The sequence below is a fragment of the Crocodylus porosus genome, unplaced genomic scaffold (genome assembly GCF_001723895.1).
Source record: "Crocodylus porosus isolate Cpor-Errol unplaced genomic scaffold, CroPor_comp1, whole genome shotgun sequence".
Classification (NCBI taxonomy): Eukaryota; Metazoa; Chordata; order Crocodylia; family Crocodylidae; genus Crocodylus; species Crocodylus porosus.
In genome coordinates this window covers 30,114,353-30,140,611 of record NW_017728950.1, presented here as the reverse complement: position 1 = coordinate 30,140,611, position 26,259 = coordinate 30,114,353, and the positions used below count along the sequence as shown (strand labels likewise).

The following is a 26,259-nucleotide window of genomic DNA, read 5'->3' as shown; positions in this document are numbered from 1 at the left end:
GCCGCAGGTTGCCCACCCCTGCGTTAAAACAGCAGCAGATTGTGTAAGGGACAGGGATCAGAATGGGTCTAATGGGGAGTGGGGCTAATTTGTGACACACTTGCCAAAACGGTTAACCCTCCCAACTGTTTTAGAGCTGGACTACAGCTCTGCCACAAGCCCCGAGCTTGGTGTATTATGCAGTCGTACTATCCCAGAGCAGCCTGGGAACCAGATGGTGGGTAATAGTTTTTTTTAAAGCACTTTAGGTCCAGGCTCCAGAAGGTATGCAGGTGTTTCAGTCCCATTGGAAGGAGTGGGAGTTGGGGGCCTAAATACCTTTTTAAAAAATCTGGCTTTTTCTTAGAACCTGATTTTCATTGATTTTCAGTGAACCTTAAGCTGCTCAGTAACTTAGGCATTTTGAAAATTTTCTCCCATGGCTTTAAAAGTTACAGGCTGATCCTTAGCTTTCCTAAGGCTAGAGAAAAAAAAGGGTAATGACCTGTGTCAGGACAATACCTACCTGGAACAGGTGTCTAAGGCAGGCGGTGCTCTCCTCTACCTTGGGGGTCTTCAAGAGAAGGCTGGATAGGCATCTGCCTGGGGTCATGTGACCCCAGCGCGCTTTCCTGCCCAGGGCAGGGGTTCGGACTCTGATCTGCTAATGTCCTTTCTGACCCTAAAAATCTATGAAGCTACTAAAGATTATTCTTTTCTGTCCCATGGCTCAGCTCTGCACTCAATGGATTGGTCAAGTGGGAAGATGCCAAGCCACAACCACTCAGGAGGTTTGTGGTTTTGGGTACCCCATGCTCCCAATTTCCTCCATAGACTAGGCTTCCTGGTACAACATCATCTCCCAGGACGCACTGGTGCTGGGCTGCTGTAGTCCACTGGCCACAGCCCATCATGGGAGTTGCAGCCTGGCTGGGGAATCTGGCCTTAGGAAAGAATGGTCCTGGGAGCCAACCAAGCTGGAACTCCCACCAGGCAGCTTTTTTCTATAGAATTTTTTCAGGTCTTGGACAGTTTTTTATCAGGTTACAGGTGTTCTTTTTTTAATTAAAAATGTAATTTTTTTGTGGAAAGTAAACACTTTCCCACCATCCCTACTCTGCAGTGCTGCAACCCCAGATCCTCAGCATTATTTGTGAGAACTGGAGAGACAAATTGAGTGGTGTCTGTTCTGACTAACTGACAGGCAAACATCGAGTGGTGAAAAGGGTGGTTTCCAGTCCTGGCAAGGACTGCAAGGCTGCCTTGGGGGTCCACTTGCATGGCTCTGACCTGAAGGGTCTTTTTTAAAATAGATTATAATCCAAAGTGTTACTATTATCAAGGGTTAAAAGGTGTTTGTGAGGTGGGGAAATCCAGGGATGATGTGTACTTACACCAAACACGCATGTACCTGAGTTGGACATATTTGCAGAGAAGAAATTTATGCTGTATTGCTGACACATAAAAGAAAAAAACCCCCCAAGAAATGCATGCCAAATATCATTTAGTGAAAGTAAGATGTTAATGATAGCTAGCCATAAATGTTCTAATGTGATAATTACCAATCAGAAAATGCTGATTCCATTGAAATGAAACATTTTGCAAGGACATCCTGACTTGAGGAATGTTTCCAGCGTGGGAAATCTTGAAGAAGTTTCATGTCAGCATTACCATTTTGCCTTTTTTTCCCCAAAGTAACTCGCATATTGAAGCAGTTAAGTCAAAAAGAACCCCCTCCCCCACAACAAAGAAAACCACTCTCCCACAACACGCACACAACTCCCATTCCTCCACCACCAATTTTGGAATATTTTGTTTTGTGAAAAGTTCTGAGATTTCCATTTTTTGTTCCAGTTCAGCATAAAAACACATTTCAAATCTTGGGGATTTCTTGTAGGACACAAATGCCACTTTTTAAGCTTGCTCTTGTGTTAACTGATAGCAAATGCTGCAGTACTCTTAACTACATACCGTACATGTCTAGCAAGGGACTAATGGAAGAACTCCTCAACAGGAACTGCCTGTTGGATTGATGAGAGTGCAGTGTGAATATGTGACCAGGCTTACTTGCACTAAGATAAAAAGTTATTCAAATAAATAGCCTTTTAGCATGTGTGTGTGTATATTGAAGAGGCCATGCCTCCATGCCATAACCCCAATGTCGCAATCAATGGAGGTATCCTAACTGCAGTCCTGTTTACACAAGAGAGGGACTCGGAACTCGCGTTGAACTACAAGTTCAGATTCTAAAACATTGTAGTACATGCATAAGTTTCCCAACCCAGCTCTACTACTTGTCTTTACCCCTTGCAATCAGCAGTCCTCTGGTACTCGAGTTCTGAGACTTCCCTTAATAGACCCTCCACTCATTCCAAATGCAGCGCATCCTTTAGCTGTTCACTGAGATGAGGTCTATTGGACCCGCTAGCAAATCTGCACTGAGTTTTAAGTGAGAAGATATATGTCTGTCAGCAGAAACCATGCAAATCTCTGTAGACTTGTAGTTTCAACCTCCCAAACTTGCTCAATGCCACTGTGTTTCATTTCTGAGGTTTCAGCTCTGAACATAAAAATGGTCCCAACATGTATTAATGGGTATAGTCACTTTAGACTTGAGTTTGCTGTTGATCTTACAGTAAAATATGCCTAGTTGCTGGTAGAAACTCTCTGTCATTATGGATCAGAACATTTTCATTTTGCCATGGTTGTTTGTATCATTTCAATTCCAAATGACCTAGAGTTTGGCAAGGGGATAAGAACTTGAGGAAACCCATTATAATTTGTTTAAAATGTGAGTTCTCATATCTCAAAACATAGTCACAATGAGCTATAGTAAGGAGCACCTTAGTCACTTCATTTGTAAGCTTTCTTGCCTTCTCCCATCCCTCATCTCCTTTGCTTTGCTGCAGTGCCTGCTCTACCCTTCTTGTTTCCCTAAGCCCAGATGAGATCATGCAGAGCACTTTGAAAATCCCACCCTGGCATGTTTTAAGAGCATTAAGTACTGCTATGGCCAGGATCCTGAACTATCCCTACACATGCCCCAAGCCCCATGATAATCAAAAAGAGATCTATGCAGGCAGAGGTCTGCTTATGCAGAGCCTGTTGTGTGACTGCAGCTCACAGCTGTGATTCTCTGTGCCTGTGTTTCCTGGCCATTCATTCACCCTGGGGGGTGTGAGTGTGTGTCATTTTGAGTTGTCAACATCTTCCCTTTTGTATAGGAATGACTAGCTACACGAGTGGTTCTCAACCTTTTTAGACTCAGGCTCCCCACCCCAAAAATGCTGGCTCTATTTTCACAAATTTTTTTACTACAGAAAAAATAACAGATCAGTTTTTCTCTAGCAAGGAACTGAGACAGACCAGAACAGGGCAGACTGTTTCTAGCACTATGAATTCCCATTTGAAATCTCTGCTTTGATCATGGAAATCAAGGTTGTATACCTAACAGTGCTAACATTATGTAGCACCCTGCAGCACCCTTGAAAGTATTTCAAGGCACCTCAGGGTGCTGTGGCACCCTGGTTGAGAATCACTGGGCTACACAGTGGAGGATCAGGTCCAATATGAATGCCAAATAATAATAAGATAGTGAGATCCAGTTGTTCAGCTGACTGTAGGAATATCTGTTGAGCGCCATCGATGTACCAGCTTAGGATTCTTTTTTTTTACCCTCAAAATGCTACCAGTCATTCAAAGAAAGCTTTGAAAAGTGTACTTAGGTCAGTTCTATAATTACAGCAAAATGATTGAATGCTATAGGTTGAAGGATAAAATGATAATTCCAGTTCTGGAAATACTATGTTAGTTCTTGGAGTGCCACTGACAATATTGAATAAAATATTACAAATATTCTTCCTGCCTTTTATCTCCAATGAAGTGTGGTGGGGCTTTGATTAAAGGTTAATAGAAATCTTGTTTAAATTAATGTTGGGCAATGCCAATCACTTAGGTAGATGTGCTATCTGCTTGCCTTGCTGAACAGGTTGTTTCTTTCCCCTATGTTTCCAATCCAAATAGACTGAAGAGAGACATTCAGAGATTGCATTAGAGAGATACATTTGGAGTAAATGCCTTTACAATGACAGGTCTGATTCTCACTGATGTGAAAAGGAGGCCTCAAAATGCATTGGAGGCTTTGAAATTTTAAGACATGAAGAGTGGGATTTTCAAAATGTAATTTAGACCTAATGTAAGAACCTGGGTGAGCCAGGGGCCTGTGACCCCCTTTGATGTGGCCTGCCACCCAGGACTGACCCTTTGAAATAGCCCTTCAGGGCCAAAACATTGGGAACCCCTGGGGTGGATGGACCTTGAACCCATTGTTGTTTATATTAACCAAATAAAACCACTAAGAGATGCACATCTGACAATCAGTATAGATTTCTTTTCTTTTTTTAATGAATGCACAGAAAGGGCTAAAAAGTGGAAACTTGGTTTTTGTGTTGTGAGAAGGAGATGGGAACAGTGTGGTCTGAACGCTCGCAGTTTCCCAGGTCCAAGGCCACCTTTCAGAACAGCCAAGTGCTGCTCACAGAAAGAGTGAGAACTTCATCCTCTGGAAAGGTCAGGGAGCCAGAAGCAAGGTCTTTGCTGCAGCTGCTGTCATTCTGCCTTGCAGTAAGACAGAGGACATATCTCTCACTTTATCTCCATGCCTCTTTCTGACATTACAAGAGTGCATTGTAATTTGTACAAGGGGCCTGGGGGCCTAGGGCTCTGCAGTCCTGTTTGTCCTCTGATACTCTTCCAGCTCATTTTTCCTGTTCATGGCTAGCTGCAGCTCCTGTTTGATCATTTGAATCTGCTTCTCCAACTCTGTGAGCTCTTGGATCACTGAGGTCCTAGCAATATTAAGGGAGTCTGCTTTCCCGTTGGTAGTCAGTGAAGTAGGAGTCTCTCTCCGCATTTGGGGCAGAGGTATGTCCTGGTGCTGCCGGGTGGTCACCTCATTTTGCCCTTCATCCGTGTAGATGTATTTCCGCCGGTGGCAACTGCCAGGGTTGGCTGTATTCCACACTGAGTGCTGACTGTTCCCTGCATTGGACCTGCACAAAGAGTTGATCATATTTAAAATTAAATCATTTCACTCTACTGTGTTCACACAGCACTTCCAAGTGTGGGGGACATCTCCCAGCATTTGAATAGGAGCCTTACACCCCAGGAAGGGTTCTGGTTGATGAAGGTTAATTGGAAGACTAGCTACCTCCCTCAGCTGGGCTAATTGCAAGCCTGCAGCAGCTGGGGACTTGCGTAGGGTGTATGCAGAGCACAAGGCTTGGGGAGGAAGGGAGGATGGTGAGGGGATAATTGTCAGGAGGGTTATCTTGGGAAGAAGAATATGAGAGGAAGGAGACAAGCTGCCTTGCAGAGAAAGGAAGAGGGGAGGTAGGAACTGACCAGGGGAAACAGCAAAGGGTGGATTTGTTTTAAATAGGCAGTCTCTGGTCTATACATCTGATGGTGGGGAGTGGGCTTGAGTTTCTTTATCCATTTCTCCCAGCAGAGTGATGACTGAAATTGATGGAGACTTTGAGTGCTGTTCCCTCTACTCCAGCCCTATAATAAAGCCAGACATATGTCTAGCTCAGACAGAGAGCTGTTGTGAGGACTGGACTGGAAAGGAAAGGCAAGGAGTCATCACTATGGCTGGGAAGGAGCAACAGAAGCCAGATTGCAGCCAGTGTGGGCAAAAGGTAGGAACTGGGCAGTCTAACAGGAGGATGACACTCAGATGTGTGACACCCTTATAGAGTAGAAGAGACCTGGCTCCAGCTGGGGCTGCCAGGCTTGGAAATGCTGAGATCCCCACCTTGAACTGTGACTCCGAGGGATTCCTGGGTTCCCTGCTTGACTGTGGAGAGCACAGAACTGTTGCATGGTCTACTTGATGCGTCTGCCCTGGAGCTGCAGGCTTCGGCAGCCGACCAGGCTTGAAAAAGTTTGTCAATACTCCCTCTCTCTGTGAAACGTTACATTTTCTGTAAATCATAATTTTCTGGTGCAAAATCAGTTTTGTCAGAAAATTTCAGGCCAGCTCTAGCAAAGGGCTGTAGGGAAGCCCAGAGCAGCTGGTAGGAAATACCATGCTAGCCATCTCAACCTGGCTCTGGTGGGGATGGGTCTGCAGGCCACTTAGGAGGTTTTGATTCTATTGGCACTTGTACAAACAACTCCTGACTCTCGCCATTAAAGGAACAGATGTCTAAAAAGACAGATAACAAGGGGCTTGATCCTGAGAGTTTATAAGCAAATTGCAGAGGCTGAGCATCGCTGATAATCAAGCTACTTCTTTCTAGATGCCTGGAAAATGGAGCGAAGAGTCACGTCAATTTTGGCTACGTGGAGTTTGTAATGGTAAGAAACAGGAATGGAAAGTGCATTCAGTCTCGCACCTACTTGAGTAAATTGCCTTGCATCTAGTATGTATGGTTGACCAGTTGGCATTTAAACAGAGTAGAAAGACTCTTTGATAATCTTGTATCTTAAGTGCTTATTTTGTTAAATTCACAAATGATGCAGTTCTCTGGTATGATGGGCTGTTAACAGCAGGGGGCCTCAGAAATGCCAATGAATGCTGGAAAATGTGTCATGTTTGGAATACATCTTGCAGCTTTAGGCACAGCAAGAAGCGGTTCTGACCGCATGCGTTTTCAGATTAGTGCACTAAACAGCATGGGTGCTGCTTTTTTTTTTTTTTCATCTAACTACAGAAAAGAGAGTGGAGAAAGCTTTTCACTGAGGCCTGACCTACTTCTTCAAAGGGTGCAATATCCATGGTTAAATGTATGATCTGCATTACTGGCACCAGATATACTTAAAACTATTTTCCCCAAGATGGCTATATAAAAGCTCTTATGACTCCAAAGAGCTCAGCAGACCTCCCTGAATTTCGCTTAATCTTCTCTCCTATACAAGCCATTTGGCACATGTAGCAAGTCTTAGTCATTTACCTACCAACAGAAAAAAGGGAAGGTTTGATAACTCTAAATCCTGGATCTACAGAAGTATTTGGGTGCCTGTCTGATTTCAAACTGGAGAGGCAGTGAGGTGTCTAAAACGCACTCCTGTAGAGCTAGCCCTTAATGTTTCCATAAAGTTTTATATTATCAAAGGTCTCATTATTCTTAAGAATAGTCCCAGCTGCAGTGAGGTGGGCACAAACTATCATCTGCTACTTAAATAATAAAGTGGAAGCAAAAAGGTTCGGTTGGCTTTCCCTTGGAAAGGGAGATGGAAAGCAGAAGATTGTGGGATGCTGGGAGTCCTAGGGACCCTCATCCCACTATGTGAAACCATAAAGGTACGTGATGTCACTCTCCCACATAGTTCTTGGCTGAAACAGCTAAGTGTTTATAGTGGAATCGCAAGTGTTTTTTCTGCCAGAAACTACTTGAACACTTGTATGCTTACGTCTTGTACCAGGAAAAGGGTATATGTGCTGGCGCAAACATAATACCTGTCCATTGTACCCAAATGCATTGTTCCCAAAATGGTTCAGATCTCACATAGCAGGTATAATGCACTTTTTATGAGAAACCCTTCTTTGGAAGAAGGGGCCTTATTCTGTATTAAGGATGCTATTAAAGACCAGTATTTGAATGACTCCATCTGTGTGTCCCCCGCCCTCCCCCCCTACATACTACAGTCCATCACATAAGACTCTTCACAGAGCTGTCCCATTGCTGCTTCTTGTAGTGGTAGTGAAAGGTCCAAAGAGGATGGAGATAAGTAAGTCTTTGAATAGTAGCTATGTTGTCTATTACATGTGCGTTCAGAGTTAGGGGTAGGTGAGGATCATAAAATAAATGAACCCCATTCCATGTTAGGTGTGGAGGTCATGCGGATATGTGAGCACCGTCTTAGACGAGCCTTTCTGGAACTTTTGACTGAAGAAAGTATTGAAGGGTCCTTCTAGAGAAATGGCAGAAATAACTTGTGCTGTATTATAAATGGTGAGAAGTGGGGAAGTATAAGACAACAACCTCCAGGAGGAATAAAAAAGTCATTTAATTGATTTGAGAGCACAGTGCATCCCCCGCTATATTAGTATTCATTATGGTTGTGTTGTACGTTACCAGAAGCCTTGAGCTGAATTCATCAGGGTCCTGTTCATACTGCAGCTTGAGCCATATTTTTAACAAGGGTGTTTAGAACCTGATAGCAGCAACCCTGTCTAATCGGAGGTTGCAAAACTGCCCTTCTGCATCTCCCCTTTCTTTTTAAGCATATTTTCATGGTTTTTATCTCTAAGCCAGTTGTATAAGGAGTGTCTGCATGTATTTTCTGCACTTTGTCAGCGGAAAGCCCTGCCCAAATTGTATTATTCTGTGATGGTGGTCTGCTTTTATCTCACAATTTTAGGGAGTTTTTTTTTAAACAGCAGCTAAAAAGATATCACACAGGAAAGAACAGGGGAGCCAAGACGCCCACAAATACACTAAAAAGCTATTCTACATTGGTTTCTTGGTGTTCAGGCCCCTGAAAAGCCAGACTTCTTAACAAGTGACATTTCTGCACCAGTCACCTTTTTGAAAGAAGTATCTTTGCACCTCAAATGTTTGTGCTTTCAAATTTAAGAAGCTGCAACGGAAAGGATGTGAGTGTGATCTGAGCTTCCTTAGGAAGTGACAGAGAAGGTGGAATAAACACTGGAAGGATGAGCATTCATGTTTCTGTATATGTACAAATGTCACCCTTCAGTTCCTCACATGACCTATTTGTCCAAAAGCCTACTTTTCAAGTACATATTCAATGACTCCAAAACTAATAAACCAAATGAAATCCATAGTTGTCTCTCCATCATGATGGCAGAGAAGGTCTTTTTTTTGGATACAAGTAGTGGAGATTATTTGGCAGTAACTTGCAAGAGTGCTACCTTGACTGATCTTCATCTTTAGTTGCCTATAGGGAAGCAACACTATATCCAGATTTCCTTCATACAAGTACCACTTCAAAAACATTGCCACCCATGGCAACAATGCTCAGTTGAAACCGTTCAAGTTCTTTCTTAATGTGAGCCAGCATCCTGTTTTCAGATGACATACTATCCTTATGGTTCAGTTTGTTTGTACTTTGTTTAAGATGCTTGGTGTTCTATAGAGACATACAAACAAGGTACTTGCTTTTTGGGTTGGTCCCCGATTATAGTCAATTCTTGTGGCAAAATGGTTGCCTGGAGACCGGGTTTCAGTATTAGGGTACCCTTCGTGGAAGACAGGATTGCCCTACATGCTGTTTGGCCATCTTGTGTCTGGGATGCTACCTGGACATCCCCCATGCTTGGCAAAAAGGCAACAGAGGATAAAAAGGAGTGTCAGCATTCATAAAAATGTTGGGCCGGCAATGAGTATTGGGAAGATATTTGGGTATTTTGGATTTATGAATTGTAGTGTGGACAAAATGTTAATGAATAAAAATATCTCCTTATTAAATTAAAACTCTTCCATTTTTGCTTCTCTCTGCACATCTGAAGAAGTGGAGCCTGCGCTATTACTGGCTAATCATCAAAGTGACAGTTTTTTCTCCGAGCCTCTGTGGAATATCTTTAGGTTCATAGCTAAATAGCCAGTCTGAACAAATTTAGTTTCAAAATAAGCCTATAAGGCAACTTCTTACCTCTTTTCTACTCGTTTTGTCTTGGGCTCATGTTTTTCTTCAATAAAAGAACTGTTCAGTGCACGATGTAATCTCTAGTGAAAAACAAATTGGAGCAATTTCAGTGCAAATCAAATGAAGTTCGCCCTCGTCTTGGGATGGACTTGGCATGTGATCTGCCTGAATACAGGTACAGCATTATACCCAGCCACACATTCAGGGATACAAACAAACGTTAACCTCATATATACTGAGATAGAGGTCTCCTACCATATCTGGAGAAAAGTGGGGTTTGGGGCATTATTTTTGGCCTTAATATGAATCTTATCTTGCTATAACATTTTAAGAAAGAATGGATTTCCCTGTGGTTCTTTTTCTTGGTATCTCTAAAATGCAATTTTTGTACCTTTTATGAAGTTATTAACTAGCAAGACTGCTACTTTTATGTACTACCAAAGGCAGACAGAAAAAAACTGATTTGCCTCAGCTTCACAAGAAGAATGACCAAGGAAATGAGCTCACATTTTTTGTATGTATAGAAAGCTCTTAAGAGCTGATATTCCAAAATAAAATACAAGATCATAGAAAATTAGGGCTGGAAGAGACTTCACAAGGTCACTTAGTCCAATCCCCTGCTCAGGGCATGATCATCCCTAACTAAAGCATCCCAGTCAAGTATTTGTCTAACTTGTTCCTAAAAGCTTCCAAGGATACTTGTATATCCTTAACAAGCTACAGTGTAGTGTGGATTCTACATTTCTAAGAACTCAAAAGTACTCAAGTGGGGCTATTTCTACTACAACTTATGTTTAAAATACCCTCTTTCTCTCTTTACAGAGAAATACTATAGTTCTTCTTGGTTCACAACTTCCAGAAATGACTCAGTACTCAGATCCCTGCTGACTTCCTGCACTTGGGGAGGGGGGCTGGACTTTATGATCCTCCGGGGACCCTTCCAGCCCTAATGTCTATGAAATCTATGAGATACTGTACAGTGATTTTGTATAATAATCTGTAGTACTGTATAATAAGCTGTAGTATAATAAGCTGTAATACTGTAATTTGGAGAATTCAAATCTGTTTATTTCAGTATTTTTTGGTCCCCTGCATTTTGAATTAACAGGGTTTTATTCTACATGCACTGCCTTTATAATTGAGGTTAGTGAGCATTTGAATGCACTGCCAGTTTTCTGCCACTGATTCAGTGATACAGTCTCTGAACAACTATTTAGATGGACTTGTGATGTCCCAAGACAAACTGTTAGCTCATCTTATCCCATGAACCTTTTGGGGGTTTGTTCTGTGACAACAGACATGGATGTCTGAATGATCACACTTTCTCTCAGGAGGAAATGGTTTCTCCCAGGACAAATGCAATGTCTATTCATGGTCCTTGGTGCACAAAGTCCCAAAGAGAAATAGAACCCAAACACCATTTAGGGGAAAACTAATATAAGAATGACACAACATACCTTGTGGGGAAAAAAAAATGTCCTGTGATACAAAAGCACATGAATAGCTGCAAAGTGTTTGAGTTATAAAAAAGTATTCAAAGGGTTTAAAAAAAAAAAGGGTTGGGGGTAGTGTTCATTTTGCATTATGTACTTTGTAATCTGAAGTCCTCAGTGAAGTCCCCTTCTGTGTTTCTCTCTTCAGTGTTAAGTAAACCTCATCTTTCCAAACTCTTACCTTACATAGTCCACAGCAGACACAATTATCATTGCCCTAGTGTATGTACCTTATCATGGCTTACCCAAATAGATGAGGCGGGCCATGATTAACTGTAAGAATAATGTTATTGTATTACTTCCTGTATTACTTTTTATCCCTCTTTACCATATCTTAATATGGGAATTGAGAATCTTTACTAAAGGCCTTTGTGTAAGTGAGCATAAGACCTCCTGTGTTTTGACTGATGCGCTCAGCAGAGAATTGTTAACTGCTATGACTCCTTTTCCCCCCAATGCCTCTGAAGTGGCAGAGCCTATCCGTGTGTACAGAAATTTGGACTGTTCTTGTCAAAATGCCTTAAGCTTACAAACCCCTGGAACCATGTAACCTACTCATGGGCTTATTTGAAAATTTCTCCTTTTTTGCATCATAATAAATGTTCCAAGTCAATGTCAACTTCATTCTGATTGTTAAGGAAAGGCTTACTGCTCTGAGGAAAAAGTATCAACACGGGGAATGAGTTTTGATGAGGCTCACTCCTGCTCCAATTGATGTCACTTGTGAAACTTGTCACTAACATGCATTGGAACAGAGTATAGTAATAATCCTAAAAATATTTTAAGGCCGGGCCCAAAACCCGCTGAAGCCAAGAAGGCTTTCCAGTGACTTGACTTGGCCTTTACTGAACAGCAGTACTATTAAATGACAGAATGACTGATGTGCTGCTAGAATACATACCTGGCTTGTATGGAGCCAGTACTTCATCTTGGATTTCTTTTTGATTCGTGGTAAGACCAGCCTGTATACTATATGTTCTCCAATGGTGGTGAGAATGGACAAGCCAAAACCAATGCATAACATCACAAAGAGTCCAGAAAAGTGCTTGATGCCCATTTGCAGGGTCTGTGTAAAATAAAAGTAAAATACATGCTCAGTGTATCTTAATATATGTTGTTTTTACTTTTTAAAAAAACATGATCTTGGTGAACATGCATTGGTGAAACCGTAACAGGTATATAGTGGACTGACTTTGTCTTTCATGATGAAGTTCCTAATTACTCTAAAGCCATTCACCAAATCTGAGTAGTAAAAAGGAGTCTCAGTGTGAATGAGAATTAGTCTTGGAGATTTTTCTGTTTTCCATCCTTTTGCTGGTGTAGCTAGATTTTAAAATATGGAAATGTCCAGCAGCAAGGGACTCTGTGCTGTGATCTGGAAGACTGTGATTTGACAGAATACAATCAACGGCTTGTAGACTAAGGCGTGAGTGGAAAATGATCACTACTGACTTCTTTGTAGTGCAGTGCATTTCCATCCAGGGCCAAGTTTAAAAAAAATAAATAAAGGATTCAAAGCAGATGTCACTGTCTTTTCACTAAATTAATATTCCACACTTACTGAAAATTGAATGTTGTAAGGAAAATCAAATGCCTTTTTTTTCCCCCTTTCCCTTTCTATAGTATAGAGGAAGTGGAATAAAACAGTTCTTTGAATAGCTTTCTAGTATAGCAGCATTCCCTGTGTGCTATGGTTTCCATGTGATAGGTACATTGTTTATTGAATACATACGTGGTTCCTTCACTTTCTACTTTGTACAGAGAAAAAATCTAAATATTTCTTAAAGACTGGGGAGTACTTCTAAGAACAAAATAAATTTCCAGTGCCCAATTATTTAAAACCTATTTCTGGAGGAATATATATTTCAGGAATATATAGATTAGAAAAATCTGGCTTCTTGACAAATATTCTACCCCTCTCTATTAGGTCTTGTCAATGCAGAGGTTTCTGCATTGCTGTTAGTGTATCGATGTACAAAGTTTCTCTAGTCCAGGAAAACCCATACACTGGGCACATTCTTGGAGGTTCTTTTAGGGTTGTAATGACAGCCCCAAAACAGTAGTGGCTTGGTGCCATATCCAGTGATGTCTAATGTCATATGGTCTTCCTGTGCAGCTTGCTCTCAGTGTTCTACAGTGGCATCTTTTAAACTTTTTTTTTGGTCTATTTGATGTTTCAAAATATAAGAATATACAGGGGTTGCTGCAGCAGTAGCCTTGTCTCAAATAGGCAACAGCATAGTCTTCCCTGCTGGGGTGGAGTGCTAGAAATGCAAAGCTCCAGTGACAAGGAAATGTGTGAACTCTGTTATGCTGCAGTGAGAGTGATCAATTTTTCTGAGTTCTCTGCCAAAAGCAACCTACTTGTTCAATATGCTACTGGGCAGAATTTCTAGGAACACCATACCATGCCAGTAAAAACAGCACTCGCTGTTCTGTGTTAGGGAATAGAAGTGATCCTTCAAAAGGCAATACTTACAGAATATGGAGAACACTATCAGTTCAGCTCAAGAGCAAAAATTCTCCTCTCAGACTTTCATTTGGGACTTGTCGTTGACAAGATTCTCTTCTAAGTTTCCCTTGAGTGACTCTGCAATCACTCACTTTCCTGGAGAGACTCCAAAATGACATCAGAATAACTGAAAACAAAAGCTGGCCTCAACTTGCTAATGCACTTTCTGTAATTGTTCTGGAACTGGAACTTTTACCATTGTAAATGGAAGTTCTCTTTGGAAGCAGCGTACAGCTTCCAAAGAGAACAGTGTACAGCTGAGCCATTCTGTGGGTAAATGGGTCAATTTGAAGAGGTGAAATTTGCCCTAATCAACATTTATGAATGCTCCTCATTTGAATAATGTGGAATTTGTCCTCTTTACAAACTTTTATCATTTCCCATGGAAATGTCTGGGCACTTTGATCTTCCATTTTTGCTATCAGCACTTTTATAATGCAGCAGCATATAGGTGTGTGTCTTGTACAGTAGTCAGAGAGAGAGATGGGTCTGATGTAGCTCCTGTTAAAGGCAATGGAGAGATTTCAGTTTGACTTCAAGTTTCTGTGCCAACTCTGTCACTCAGAAGCCACCACTCTCCAGCTCAATAACAGTGAGGATAGTATGTTGAACCAAACTGGAAAACTTGCAATAACTAGATAACTCAGTGGTTTCCCTGCTCTTTGTCCTGCTCGAGAAATCTCTGCAAACATAATCTGAGGCACTGTTGCTTTTCCCTAGCCAGAATCACACTCTCAATAACTTCTACCAAAGATTTTTGGTCTGTTCATTGCTGGCAAACAGATTGTTGCTGGTATCCCAGATAATAAGTTTCTGATCCCTGCTCCTAACTTATTTATGTAATTATTTATTATTAAGAAACTGAGATTCTCTTGCTGAGGACATTCTGCAATGTTTGTTCAATTATAATAGAAAATAATCCAAAGATGTATGCAGCAGAATAAAGAAAAGGAAGGCTAGAAAGTCCCACGTTTCATAAGCCTGGGATCAGGAAGAAACATTCCTGTGCTGGCAATTTTATTGTTTGTTCCAAGGATTCTTGTACCTCCCTTTGACCCATCAGGGGACCTTGCAGGCTGAACAGGACATATAGGAAGGATGATTCTGAGGGTGACACCAGTAAGCTCTGTTCTCAGGTGATACCAGTAGGTTCAGCAGGCTCTGTTCTCAGGCAATGAGCAACAGCCCTGAATATAGTGTGCCACATGGTTGCAAGTAGCACCACTGAATACATTGCACTTAATAAAGATCCAGTTGCTACAGCCTGAATGGAGTTTCCTTATTACTGCACAAGAGTTCTTACATGAAACAATGAAGATGCATCATCCTGATACGGTGTGGCTGTTCTAGTATTCAAAGAGAAAAGGGGCATGGATACTGTTGAAGCCTCTTTTTTTTCCTTAAAGAATGTGAATGAATATCACTGGGGGAGAGAGGGCAGCATCTGCTCTATGTTTAATAAAAATGAGTATAATGATTTGATTCCTTTTTAAGTTAGTGGAAAAGCTTATTGTTTTAAGTTGGAGCAGAATCTGGCACATAAAACTTGAAAAACTCTGTATCTGGCACACAAAACTTCTACTCTTCAAAACTTCAGGGTTATTTGGAAGGAGGGTTTTCTTTTAGTCTATCTTTTTGAATTGAGCATAAGTAAGTATCTGTGGGGACACCAAAGGTGTAGCTGAATGTACTGGTTAAATGTGCTCTTGGTGCTTCCTCTTCCCATTCTAGTAGAAGTGTTGAGGTACAGTCTGAAAAATCTCTTATCTCCTGGAAAGGAAATTATAATCGTTTAGATGTAAGTATAAAATGACTTGAAGGTACAGTTAATGCGATTGCTTATCCTGGTCTTTTTTGGCTGGTTCCTGTGTTCTACTGTCACTCAGAATAATGCTAGCATTTATTCCTCCTTCCCCGGCCCCCTCCCCATTACTTGGGGTCCACCTAGATTATGGGGACACTTTAGCAATGACCCTTTTCCTAAGCCAGATACCAATTCATGGGAATGTCATTTTGGGGTCCTAAGAATTGCAGTAGGTAGAAGAGGTCCTTAGTAATCTGATTGTCAGTGTTAGAGCTGTGAGCAGCCATATCACACCTGAGAATTGGGGGCAGGATTTGAAGAATACAATAAGAAAAAATGGGAAATAGTGCACACACACAGTTTGAATACATGAGTCCCAATATCAAATTCAGCAAGATAATTCAAGTGCCCCAAACATTTGTCCTTTATGCTGTTGGATGTACTTCAACACTATCAGTACTGAATGACTACTTGGGGTGGCCAGTCTCTTTGATAGTCTAAATCTGTGTGGTTCACTTATCTTCAGCATAATTGTACATTGCTAAAGGCTTGGCCTATTTTATTGTCAAGCCTGGGGAAACCATCTTAACTTTTGCTGAAACCAGGCAAAAGAAATTCCAGCAAAGGCATCTCTGTGATTTTCACTTGTTATTTATAGTTTTTCAAATTGCTGCAAACAAGAGATCTTTCTCTCTTAATACCTGAAATGTCAAAACAAAGGATGAAAAATATTTAACGTCGCACTGAAAGAAAGATAAACACCTTGAGATGGCCACCCGTTAAAGGCCATGTGTTGGAGATAAATTTCAAAAATAAATTAAATGGGATGAGTAGGAGGGGAAGGAAATAATTGCTACCATGTGTCTTGGAGAGTCTGAATTGATTAGTCACAATGATAACAACAGATTTATGCACCATTATAAATTGGTCATTTCTTAGCTGTTCATCCAGCTCAACACGCGCACAAATAATGGTGGAAAGAAACTAATATATAGCTGTCTCTTTCATTTTACACCCAGCCAATGATCAATATCAGAGTCTCAAGCTTCACTGGTTACTTTATAGATTGTATACGGGTTCAGCTATATATAATAACAGGCTATCTTATATTGTAGCTCTTTTTTCAGTAGAATTGGGATTGTTCAGCTATGTGTCTGGGGCTGTATCCCAGTTGGGGTTTTTTAGTGCTGCAATAAAACCAGCAAGCCCCAGCCGCAGGTCAGTGCTCCATTGTTTGGTACTCTCCCAGCACAGAACGGCACAATGATCCCTGCCTGTGCTCCTTCTTTACTCTCAACCTTGGTAACTTGTCTGCTGACATGATGCTTGCACAGAACTCTGCTAAAGACTGTCAATCAGCTCTCCTTTTGAAAGGAAATGCACCCCCATGCAAGATGGAAGGGAATGCAGGAGTAAAATCTATCTGAAATTTGGCTGCAAATGAGAAGGCATCACACCTATGCCTGTCACTGCACCAAGTCTGCCCATATAGATACCTCATGAATGTCTTATGCAGAACTTCTTAGGAGCTTTGTAGCATGGATTAAATGCTGCTGCTATTTAGTTATTGAGTCAGAGTACTTGACATGAGCACTATGTATGCATTTGCAATGGACATATGTAGTACATCCTAATTTTCCATAGTACCACAAAGTATTTCCAGGACTAGCTTCTTAAATTTCACACAGCCTTTCTCATGTAGGAGTCACTATCCTCAGTTTTACTGGGTAAACGGAGGCACAAAGGGCTAGACTTTCAGATGTATATTGATGCCTGAGTACCATTGGCAGTTAGTTGAATAGTTACAATTTTAGGGGCCTAAGGCCACATCTGGCCTTAGTGGCGGGCAATGTAGGTGACTGCCCAAGGCGCTGTTGTCAGGGGGGCACCAAACAGGTGCACAGACACCTGTGAGCGGCCTGTGCTCACAGCAGTGCTCTCTCCCCACCCCACCACACCCTGACTGATCCCTGCCCCAGGCAGGAGAAGCAATGCCCAACCCAACCCACCCGCACCTCCAGCTTCTGCCCGGGAGAAGCCAGGCCAGGCACATATTTGGGGGGGGGTGGTGCCTGCTATAGTCTGTCAGCCTTGCTCCTGCAGAATAGCAGCAGTATCTGCTTGGTACACCATGCTGCTCTCCCCGCTGGACTGTGCCCTGTGCCCCTACCCACCTACCTTTGCTTGAAGTGGTGCTGCTGACTTGGGACAGGGTGCCAATATACAAATTCACCAAGGATACTATTTTCCCTAAGGCCAGCTTTGCCTGAGGCCTTTACAAATAAAGTCAAAAAGGTTTAAATGCCATGTCCTATGGCAGCAAGAAATTTGTGGCTAAGCTGGAACCTAGATTTCCTAATGGTCTGTGCCTTAATTATTACATCTTCCTTCCTTAACTCTCATGTTTCTCTGACTTTAAATGCTCCAAGAAAGGATGGAAGCTTAAAGCACTGCAGTCATATTTATTTAGTCCCCTGATGCATGTAATCCTTAGTTTATTGTTCTTTTATATGCTAACCACACCACTAGGTTCAGGAGCCTAATCCTTAGGTGGTGTACATTGGTGTAGCTCCACTGGAGTCAATATAGCCTCAAATCTTTCTTTGCTACAGTAGTCCCCAATCTCTGTGGGACCATGGGTGGCATAATTAGCAAGTATCTTTAAGTTCTGCTTTTCCTGTCAACCTGTAACAGCATCTGTGTGTGGAAAGCAAAACCACCTCTGGTTGTGAACAGTGCTAGAGGGTCTTACAGGCCATGTCTTGCCCATGAACCATGGGTTGGAAACCCACTATCTCACAGAAACAAATTTCCTTCTGTTGCTTGGAGTATGTTCTCCAGAGGTCTGGAAAAATATCCACTAACTTTGTAATTAGTCTATCTAATAATGAACAGGGCATCAGATTTGGGTATCGTTCCAGATAATTTTCCTTGATATTGCTAGCTGAGGAATTAGCTTTGCCTAATTAAATAAAGAAGTAAATGAGCCCATTTGCTTAATAGGAGAATAAGATGGTGTTCATTTTGAACAGATTGAGTCCAAAGCCTGGCTGACAATTTTTCAGTGCATCTTTCTGGCTCTGCCCCAACCAGTACATTCAGTTCTTATTTTGCAGCACTCTATTGTGGAAAGATTTTTATCTTTCCATGGAGAATCCAATAACAATACTCTTTCCACTTTGACTTGTGAAGTCTTTTTTCTCCCCTCTTACCTGTATTGTTATACCATGATCCATTACATTCTTCCCTTACTCTAAATTTTAGAGTCTAAAATACTTCCAGTCCTGATGGTAGGCAGGTTCAACATCCATCTCTAGTGTCGTAATGAAAATTGTTATAGGACTGACAGAAAGAGCTGTTTTGCAGTAGGACATTGCTATCTATTCAGATTTATCTGTTACTCTCAGATAAAAAGTTATCAAGAAATACAATTATTTGACTGTTATATCTTTTATATGGCAAATGGGTATAGTATATGTTACTCAGCCACTAGTTGTCTCTGTGTGCCATATAGACTTTTGCACAAGTACTCTAAAAAGGTAATGAAGCCCCTTGGTTCATTTGGCTCTAGGAGTTTTAATAAACACCATTTTTTAAGTAAGATTGTGATTTTGTATTTTGATAGCGATAGAATCATCTGAATCCACATTTGCCCTATTAACTATAAAGTGCTGCTGTTGTGGTTGTGCTGCTGTTCTGTATTAACATGTGAATATTGCCAAAGCTTGATCAATGAGGTAAAGGTGCTTTTGACTGGATTATTATTAGATGAATTATTGATCTAACTTAATAGGAGATTTGGGGAAAAGCAAACAGCAATTGTCCACTAAATAAACACACCCAAACACTCAACTGAGTGACAGTGAGAAAGCTGTTAGAATACTAAATAAGGCATAAGCCTTATTTGGAGAAAACTGGAAGCCTCAAGATCAGATGAGCACTAAAGAATGAATAAAACTTTCTCAAGAGAAGGAGGGTCACTTCTAGGCAGATAGGCTTCCTTGGAAGGAGAGGGGGAGAGAGAGGGAAATTGTTGTGGGAGTCTGTGCTGTAGGATCTTCCCAGTGTTAGGGAAGGGTGAGCTACAGAGGAAAAGCTAGACATGCATGCAGTCTGTCGGTCTGCGCTTAAGTTCTAGTTTCTCTGAAATGCGTTGGCTCTAAATAAATGATGCTTTGCTTTAAAGAGGATGTTAGATCACTGATTCCCATGAATGCTGCCTTTTTGGGAAGAGAATTGCAGAGTCTAACCAGCCCTGTAAAGGGAATAAAAATAATAAACCAGCCAATAAAGGGAATAAACCAGCCAATAAAGGGAATAAACCAGCCCTGTAAAGGGAACCAGCCCTGTAAAGGGAATCCCATTGGACACAGAGGGGACTGCAATCCACTCGCAGGACTGAGAGGAGAGAATCTTATGAGTCTATCCTGTGACAGAGGCAATGGCTCAAGTTCGAGACCTAGAGGTTTGTTCCCAGATGCCAGGAAGGGGTCAAAGGCACTGGCACTGATCAAAGAGACTCCTTACAGCAAGGTATTAGCTATTTAAAAGAAAACCTTGTCAGAGAGCTCCTATCTTTAAAACAGTAACATTAAGCTTAATGCCTGGTTAGCTTCTCCTTGAGGCTTACTGTTCCCTTGACCTGGGAAGACCCAGTTCCTTCAGCCTCTTCCAAGCAGGCCAGTGTCAACCTGCCTCCTACATGGCTGCTTACCATATCCCTTGCCTGAAGTCACCGTCTCCTGAGATCATGAGGTAGCCAAGGCTCCATGCCTTCATAGCATTTGTCTGCCTACCTATTGTATCATTGATTTGGTGACACAGACTCCTTTCCAGGAGACGCAGGACAGATCATCATTTCACTATGCAAAGTCCATCAAAGATAGGTGCAGCCACAGTGCATGGAAAGAAACAGCACAAGTTGCACATTGAGCTGATGCCCTAGAGGAAGAGGGCTTTATAACTCATTACCTGTGAGCCCTTCACAGTAGTTATTTCAGGTACAGTCAAAGCAGATTTTGTTCCAATACATCAGGGTGAGATTTTATTTAGATTTGGTTTTCCAAAATAGGGATAAAACAAATCCAGCAATCAGCTGGGGAAAACAGGAAGATCACAAGGCTTCCTAGTTATCCAAATCAGGGCTGTATAAACACCGGTCTGCAGGCTGTAGGTGGCTTGCGAAGGGCTAATCTACAGCTCCCGGGCTCCTGGCCAGCTGCTGCTCCCGCCACTGCTTTGGCTGCGACAGCATCCAGAGTCTGAGGCTCCCCCTTCCTCTTCCAGTTTCTGCTTCCTGCTTTTGCCCAAGGGGTAGGACAACGTGACCCATGGCCACAGGGAAGTGAGGGTTAGTCTGGGTCTGAGTGGTCTCCTGATGCAGCAGGGGACTACACCACGTGCAGTGGGTGTGGGGTGCTCATGCAGACTTGTGATGCGTGGGTATGGAGGTGCATCTGTGCAATGTGTGGCCTGGGGGGGCGGGTTGGGGTGGCTTGTGACTTGCCTTGGTGCAGCCCACAGTCTCCAGCCCCTGGTGCAACCCTCAGGGTGTGCAGCCCCTGACTGATTGGAAGGTGGACACAGCCCTGATCCAAATGAAAGGAAGTCATGCCACTAATGCCAGATTCAAGGAAACAAACCCTTGGTAGCCAACTCCTGCGTCACAAAAGAGCAAACGTGCAGAACCCTTGCTGTAGCATGACGTGTCATGCTCAGCAGATATGATTTTTGCAACATAGAAAAATTTGTTCAAGGTGACAATAAAACTCTCAAACTTAATTGCTGCCTAGGCAAATTTGGACTCAAGCCTACTGAGATAATAGGCTCATTAATTTTCCCATAATTAGTGATTAATGAAGAGCATGTCACATAAGCCAACCCTTACCAATGACTGTATCAAGCAATGCAACCCAATACAGCCATTTACAAAAGTTTCTGAACAGCAGTTTTTTCAAGAAAGATCTTTCAGAGTTAGCTGGAGCTGATTGTGTAACATCTTTCTAGTTTTCACAAAGGTCAAGGAGGAAAAAACTTTACCATCCTCTGGCCTTCCAAGGAACTTCCCTCTGAGTTTATCCACCCCTGCATCTCAGGGTGAGGCAACTTTTCTAGGCCTCATGTGGCTCATCATTTTTTCAAGACAGCTCTGTTTGCAAATGCAATTTAAAATGATCAAGGCGCTGCCAGATAGAGATGGAAGGAACTGGAAGGCAGCTCTGTCACAGAAAATAACATTTTCCAATGTCAGAGTAGAAAAGAATGATGAGTAAGAAGAAGGATCTTGAAATAAATCTCAAGAGAAATGAATCTTCAAAAGTACAGGAGTGGCAGGTGTGTAAGAACTAGTTAAAGCCTACAGGAGCAATGGCAGAATAGGAAGATGGATATTTCATTAGTTCACAGGCTATATTGATCAATATTTCACTTGCATATATCCTCGTTTTAAAGCCATTACTCTTTGTCAACAGGTGCAATGCCTAGCAAACCACACGTTCATCAAAACATATAGAAAAATATGAAGCCTTGCACAGGCTATCACAAGGCAATTGCCTAGCTCTCAGGGTGACTAACATCCTGTTTATCAAAGGCCGATGCTTTGTCAGCAGGATAGACTGCACCCCAGCTAGCTGAATTCACACCTGGAGAATGGAGAATTTATATGAGCAATGTCTTCCTTCTGCTGATGACTCTTGTCGCCACTTTTCTGATACCATAGATGCTGCTTTTTAGCTCTGTGTGGACTATCAGGGGAAGGGAAGGAGACCATTTGCAATCTTCATGTGTACCTGCTCCTTATGAACTAATTATGTTCTTGGCTTATTTCCCTTATATAATATGGAGGAGGGTAATAATTAGAACCACATGAAACCCAGCAGTCTGACATGACACACACTTTCTTTTGCACTGATCGGGATGATTCTCACTCTGCTCAAAGCTTTCCTGGGGCTTTCTCTTGGAGGTGCAAGCACACTCTTTGTATTCATGTGGAGCAATAGATCACCTCAGATCTTTGAGACGTGGGGCTTTACTTTAAAAAATCGGCAACAATTCAAAAAATGTGGCCAGAGCTTTGAATTAGTCATCAAAGCGCAAACTGGGCAAGTTGGAACTGAAGTTGAAGCCACGTGAAAACATTTTTCACAGCTCAAAGCCTTGTGTAATAGAAACCACGGTAAAAGTTTGTCTTGAAGGAAAATTCCAGCACTTGGGTATAAAAAAATGATAAGTAGGAGGCCTTACTATCTGGAAAATAAGGGAATTGTCTATGTTTTTTTTATTAATATTATGTGCACCTGTGCTTATTTGATATTGCCCTAGAAGCAAAAATCATGTTGGACTTAGTTTGTAAAGTAATATTCTTTATTGGACTACATGGGATTAAATCAGAGGGGGCTATTGGGGGAGAACAAGCAGGAAAGGCAACAGTGTCACTAATAAGTTAGTCTATGAAATTAATTTATAAAGGTGCACATCTACCCTGCCTTCTGATCGATAAGATGGAGCCAGAGAAAATACCAAATGTCCCTAAGAAAATAATGGAGAAGCTATTACATGGGCAATGCCTCTGCTTAGTTACTCTGAGGCCAGCAAGATTTATTTTTCCCAATCCAAAACTAAAATATTGAAACTTTAAAGATTTTGACCTAGAAAAGGAGATAGGAGAGTGGCTAGCAGCAACTGAAAAGGAGTCTCTGGCAGACACACAGACAAGACGCATCTACATGGTCCAAGGGTAGGGAAACCTGGGTTTAGTGTTAAAAAGAAAAAAGGCAATGAAAGGATATAGCATACATAAGAAGCAGCAGTATAGTATGTTTGTGCCTCTCACCGGTCTCTCTGATTGCTTTGTATCTTTGAAGAAGTTGTTTTTGAATCACTTAAACCAGTGCATGAGTTAGAGGCTCCTGGAGAAGAAGGGCTTATTATAGGTGGCAAACTCAGTTGTGGCTGCGGCGTTAGCAGATAAAGGGAGGCAGCAGCAACAGGCCTAGCCCCAGTGTGGCTGCATGGCAGAATCCCATCCTTGGAGGCAGGTGAAAGCTAAGCCTGAACGCTGTGCTCAAGATGTAGGAATCTACGGGGGGTCTGAAAAGCAGCTGGCTCTGCAGCTCCAGCAACACCAGTGAGGCGTATGTGCGTAACTGTTTACAGGAAAGAAACACTAGAAAGTTGTGAGCTCAACAAAACTGTGTGCTCACAAAAAGCAAATTCTTTTGACTAGGAGAGAATTTTTGAAGATATTTGTCCCTTTTATCTGTACTATTTGTGTTTTTGGCAAGCCATTAGAATACTATGAATGCTTTGATAATCCTGTAATTTCTTCATGCCTCACATGGTTGAAGTCAGAGCTGTTGGTTACCATAGGACCAGTGATTCAATTGGGTTGATATCAGTAGGAGGGAGCAGAGGTCTCTTCTACATGAGGGGGTCATAATTACACATAGAGTTTGGGCCACAACCCACAAAGGTCAGAAGACTCCAGTTGACTTCAATGGGCTTTGGATTAAGCACAATAGTACAGTGTAAATGGAGGCTGCGGGGGAGCAATTTTCCCTTTTTATCTTCACATTTTTCATCTGTGGTTATAATTGGAAGAATGCCTGATAAATGGTGTCGTGCTTTTCCTGTTTATTCTTTCTTGATATCTTCAAATATCAGGTTGGCTTTTCCTCCATTCTGCATCAATACTTTGTTTGCTTTTCTTCCCCGCTTATTGAATGCAAGCAGCATGTACAAAGCAGGGTGTTAAGGGCATTTCTTTAACAAAAAGTCTGTGCGACTTTTAATGTTACAGCCACTAGATGTCTCTGTTCTGGCATTTATATGCTTAAGCTTTTAACCTCTTGTTCTATCCATGCATGTCTTCTGGGGAAAGATTAAAGACCAGTATGACCTCTCTTAACAGCTTCCCTGAAACTCTTCTCTTTGACAAAAAAAGACATCAAATAATATTTATTTTATGTCATCCTTTAAATGAAGCCCAGAGAGCAGTGAAATTTGAGTGTCTTCTCTTCAGCTTCCCTAAGCAGCACCGTGGCACTCTTAAATATTCCAAGTTTTTAGAGACCATTTCAAAAGTCTGAGAAATGACCTCAAATATTTGCTTCTGGCGGGGTGGAGGGGAAGTAGATCTGAAAGTCAGCAGGAGTCATAATCCCAGGTTTGACAAATTTGGATGATGTTTAAAATTTGGATGATGTTTAAAATTTTGGCATCCAAGCCATCTGAATTTGGTGGCTTGGATGCATCTCTCTAGATAGAAGCCAAATCTTGGAACTGAGCTGGCTGAATAAAACGTTTGTGGTAATGATGCAGTTCTTTGTGCTTCATTTACTTCCAGTCCTTGCACATTCATTTAATATGCTGCAGGTGGGCACGGTGAAGATCTTACAACTTTATTTCTCATGAAATCTCTGCTTCTGCCCATACCTGACTAAAACATTCATCCTCAAATTGCCGGGATCATGAGAGATTGGGAGTTCTTTTGGTTGGATGTAAAGAACGTCTGTGAGTGGCAGTAGGGAATACTTATAATCAACATTTTTTTCATGCATGGGAGCTAGTCTATACAATAACATTAAATAATGGGCTTGGTGAGTTCTGCTAATTGTCTGCTACACCTGAGAGTTTCTCTCAGTCCCTTTCCCTATGATGTTTTTCACTTGCTGTCTTGCTTCCTATAATCAGAGACTTAAGAATGTCTTCTGCTCAAAAGCTTGTTTAACTAACTATCCCAGCTACATAGTTGGTTCAGTAAAATATATAACCCTAAGAAGTCCTTGCCTTATGCAGCTACTGTTTCAAAAGTCAAAGCTAGCTGCCCACTAGTACTGCATTTCTAAAAGAAATCCTGGGTATCCTGCCCCCTTCCATCATATAAGCTTTCAAAATAAGTTGAGGATCTTATGGACGTTAGTTATATTCCAGCAACTCTACATCAGAAGATTAGCTAGGTCGTGTGTTTTGCAAGGTATGAACTATATGTGGAAAAATGGGGAAAAAATAAGATTGAACTCCATTTGCAGAGGTACCAGTGTGTCTGAATAGACAAGTTACGGTGATGTGGACGCTAATAGGAAGCAGGCTAGGGGAAAATGGGAGACTGACAGAATTTAGGGATTCTTTGATTTAGTCAATTGATCATCCAGTTAATTAATTTTGTTGTTAAGAGAATTGTTAAAGAAATTGTGGGGAGAAACTTGAAACTCCCTATTCCTCGAGTTTACTATATTCAAGTTTTAGCCTAGGTGATGCAGAAAAAGGCCCGTGTTGCTGAGAGCCACAGAACTACAGAGTCTCTTAGCCATTTTTATGTAGCTTCCTCCCATTATGATCTCGTTCTTCAAGGAATTCCATATTTGGGTTCAGAACAAACTTTGGCCTACACTTTTGTGAGATGGTTTCCAAAGAGCTGCCGCGAAAGATACTCGCTAAATATATTTGTGACCTTTCTGCCCTACTTTAAAATGCAAAAGCTTTAACAAGCCAATTCACTGTTTTATAGGAAAGTATTGACAAGACAAGTTGGTACCTTGCATTCTACAATTTTTAAGTTATACAGCATTTGCAGAAATTAACAGCCATTGCCCACCGTTAATTCAACAGAGCAGTGTTTCAAAATGTAAAGTAATAAGAGGTCATGGGCTGTCATGAGCAGATGTGGTACATTAAAAATTGGCATCTCCCCAAGAATGTTTCTCTTTTGGATGTTAATATAGTCTCCAGAGATGCTGGATCAGAAATGGCCTTGAATAAGCATTTTTAAAAGCATGTATTTTCCTGAAATGTTCATCATTTGGTGAACATTAAAGATCACAGAAGTACAGCAAGAAGTTTATGGTGGGAAAACTAAT

General features: G+C 41.6%; 1 protein-coding gene across 1 annotated transcript in view; it reads right to left on the bottom strand.

Moving 5' to 3' along the window:
- Window positions 1-4,374: 4,374 nt before the first annotated feature.
- The window catches only part of GRIN3A (glutamate ionotropic receptor NMDA type subunit 3A), a 143,599-nt gene continuing 121,714 nt past the window's right edge, over window positions 4,375-26,259 (bottom strand). Inside the window, exons 9-11 of the mRNA XM_019554725.1 lie at window positions 11,989-12,153; window positions 9,601-9,674; window positions 4,375-5,030 (exon numbers count right to left, since the gene is read on the bottom strand). Coding sequence (XP_019410270.1) covers window positions 4,694-5,030; window positions 9,601-9,674; window positions 11,989-12,153 — 576 coding nt within the window. The 3' untranslated portion in view covers window positions 4,375-4,693. The remainder of the gene's footprint in view (window positions 5,031-9,600; window positions 9,675-11,988; window positions 12,154-26,259) is intronic.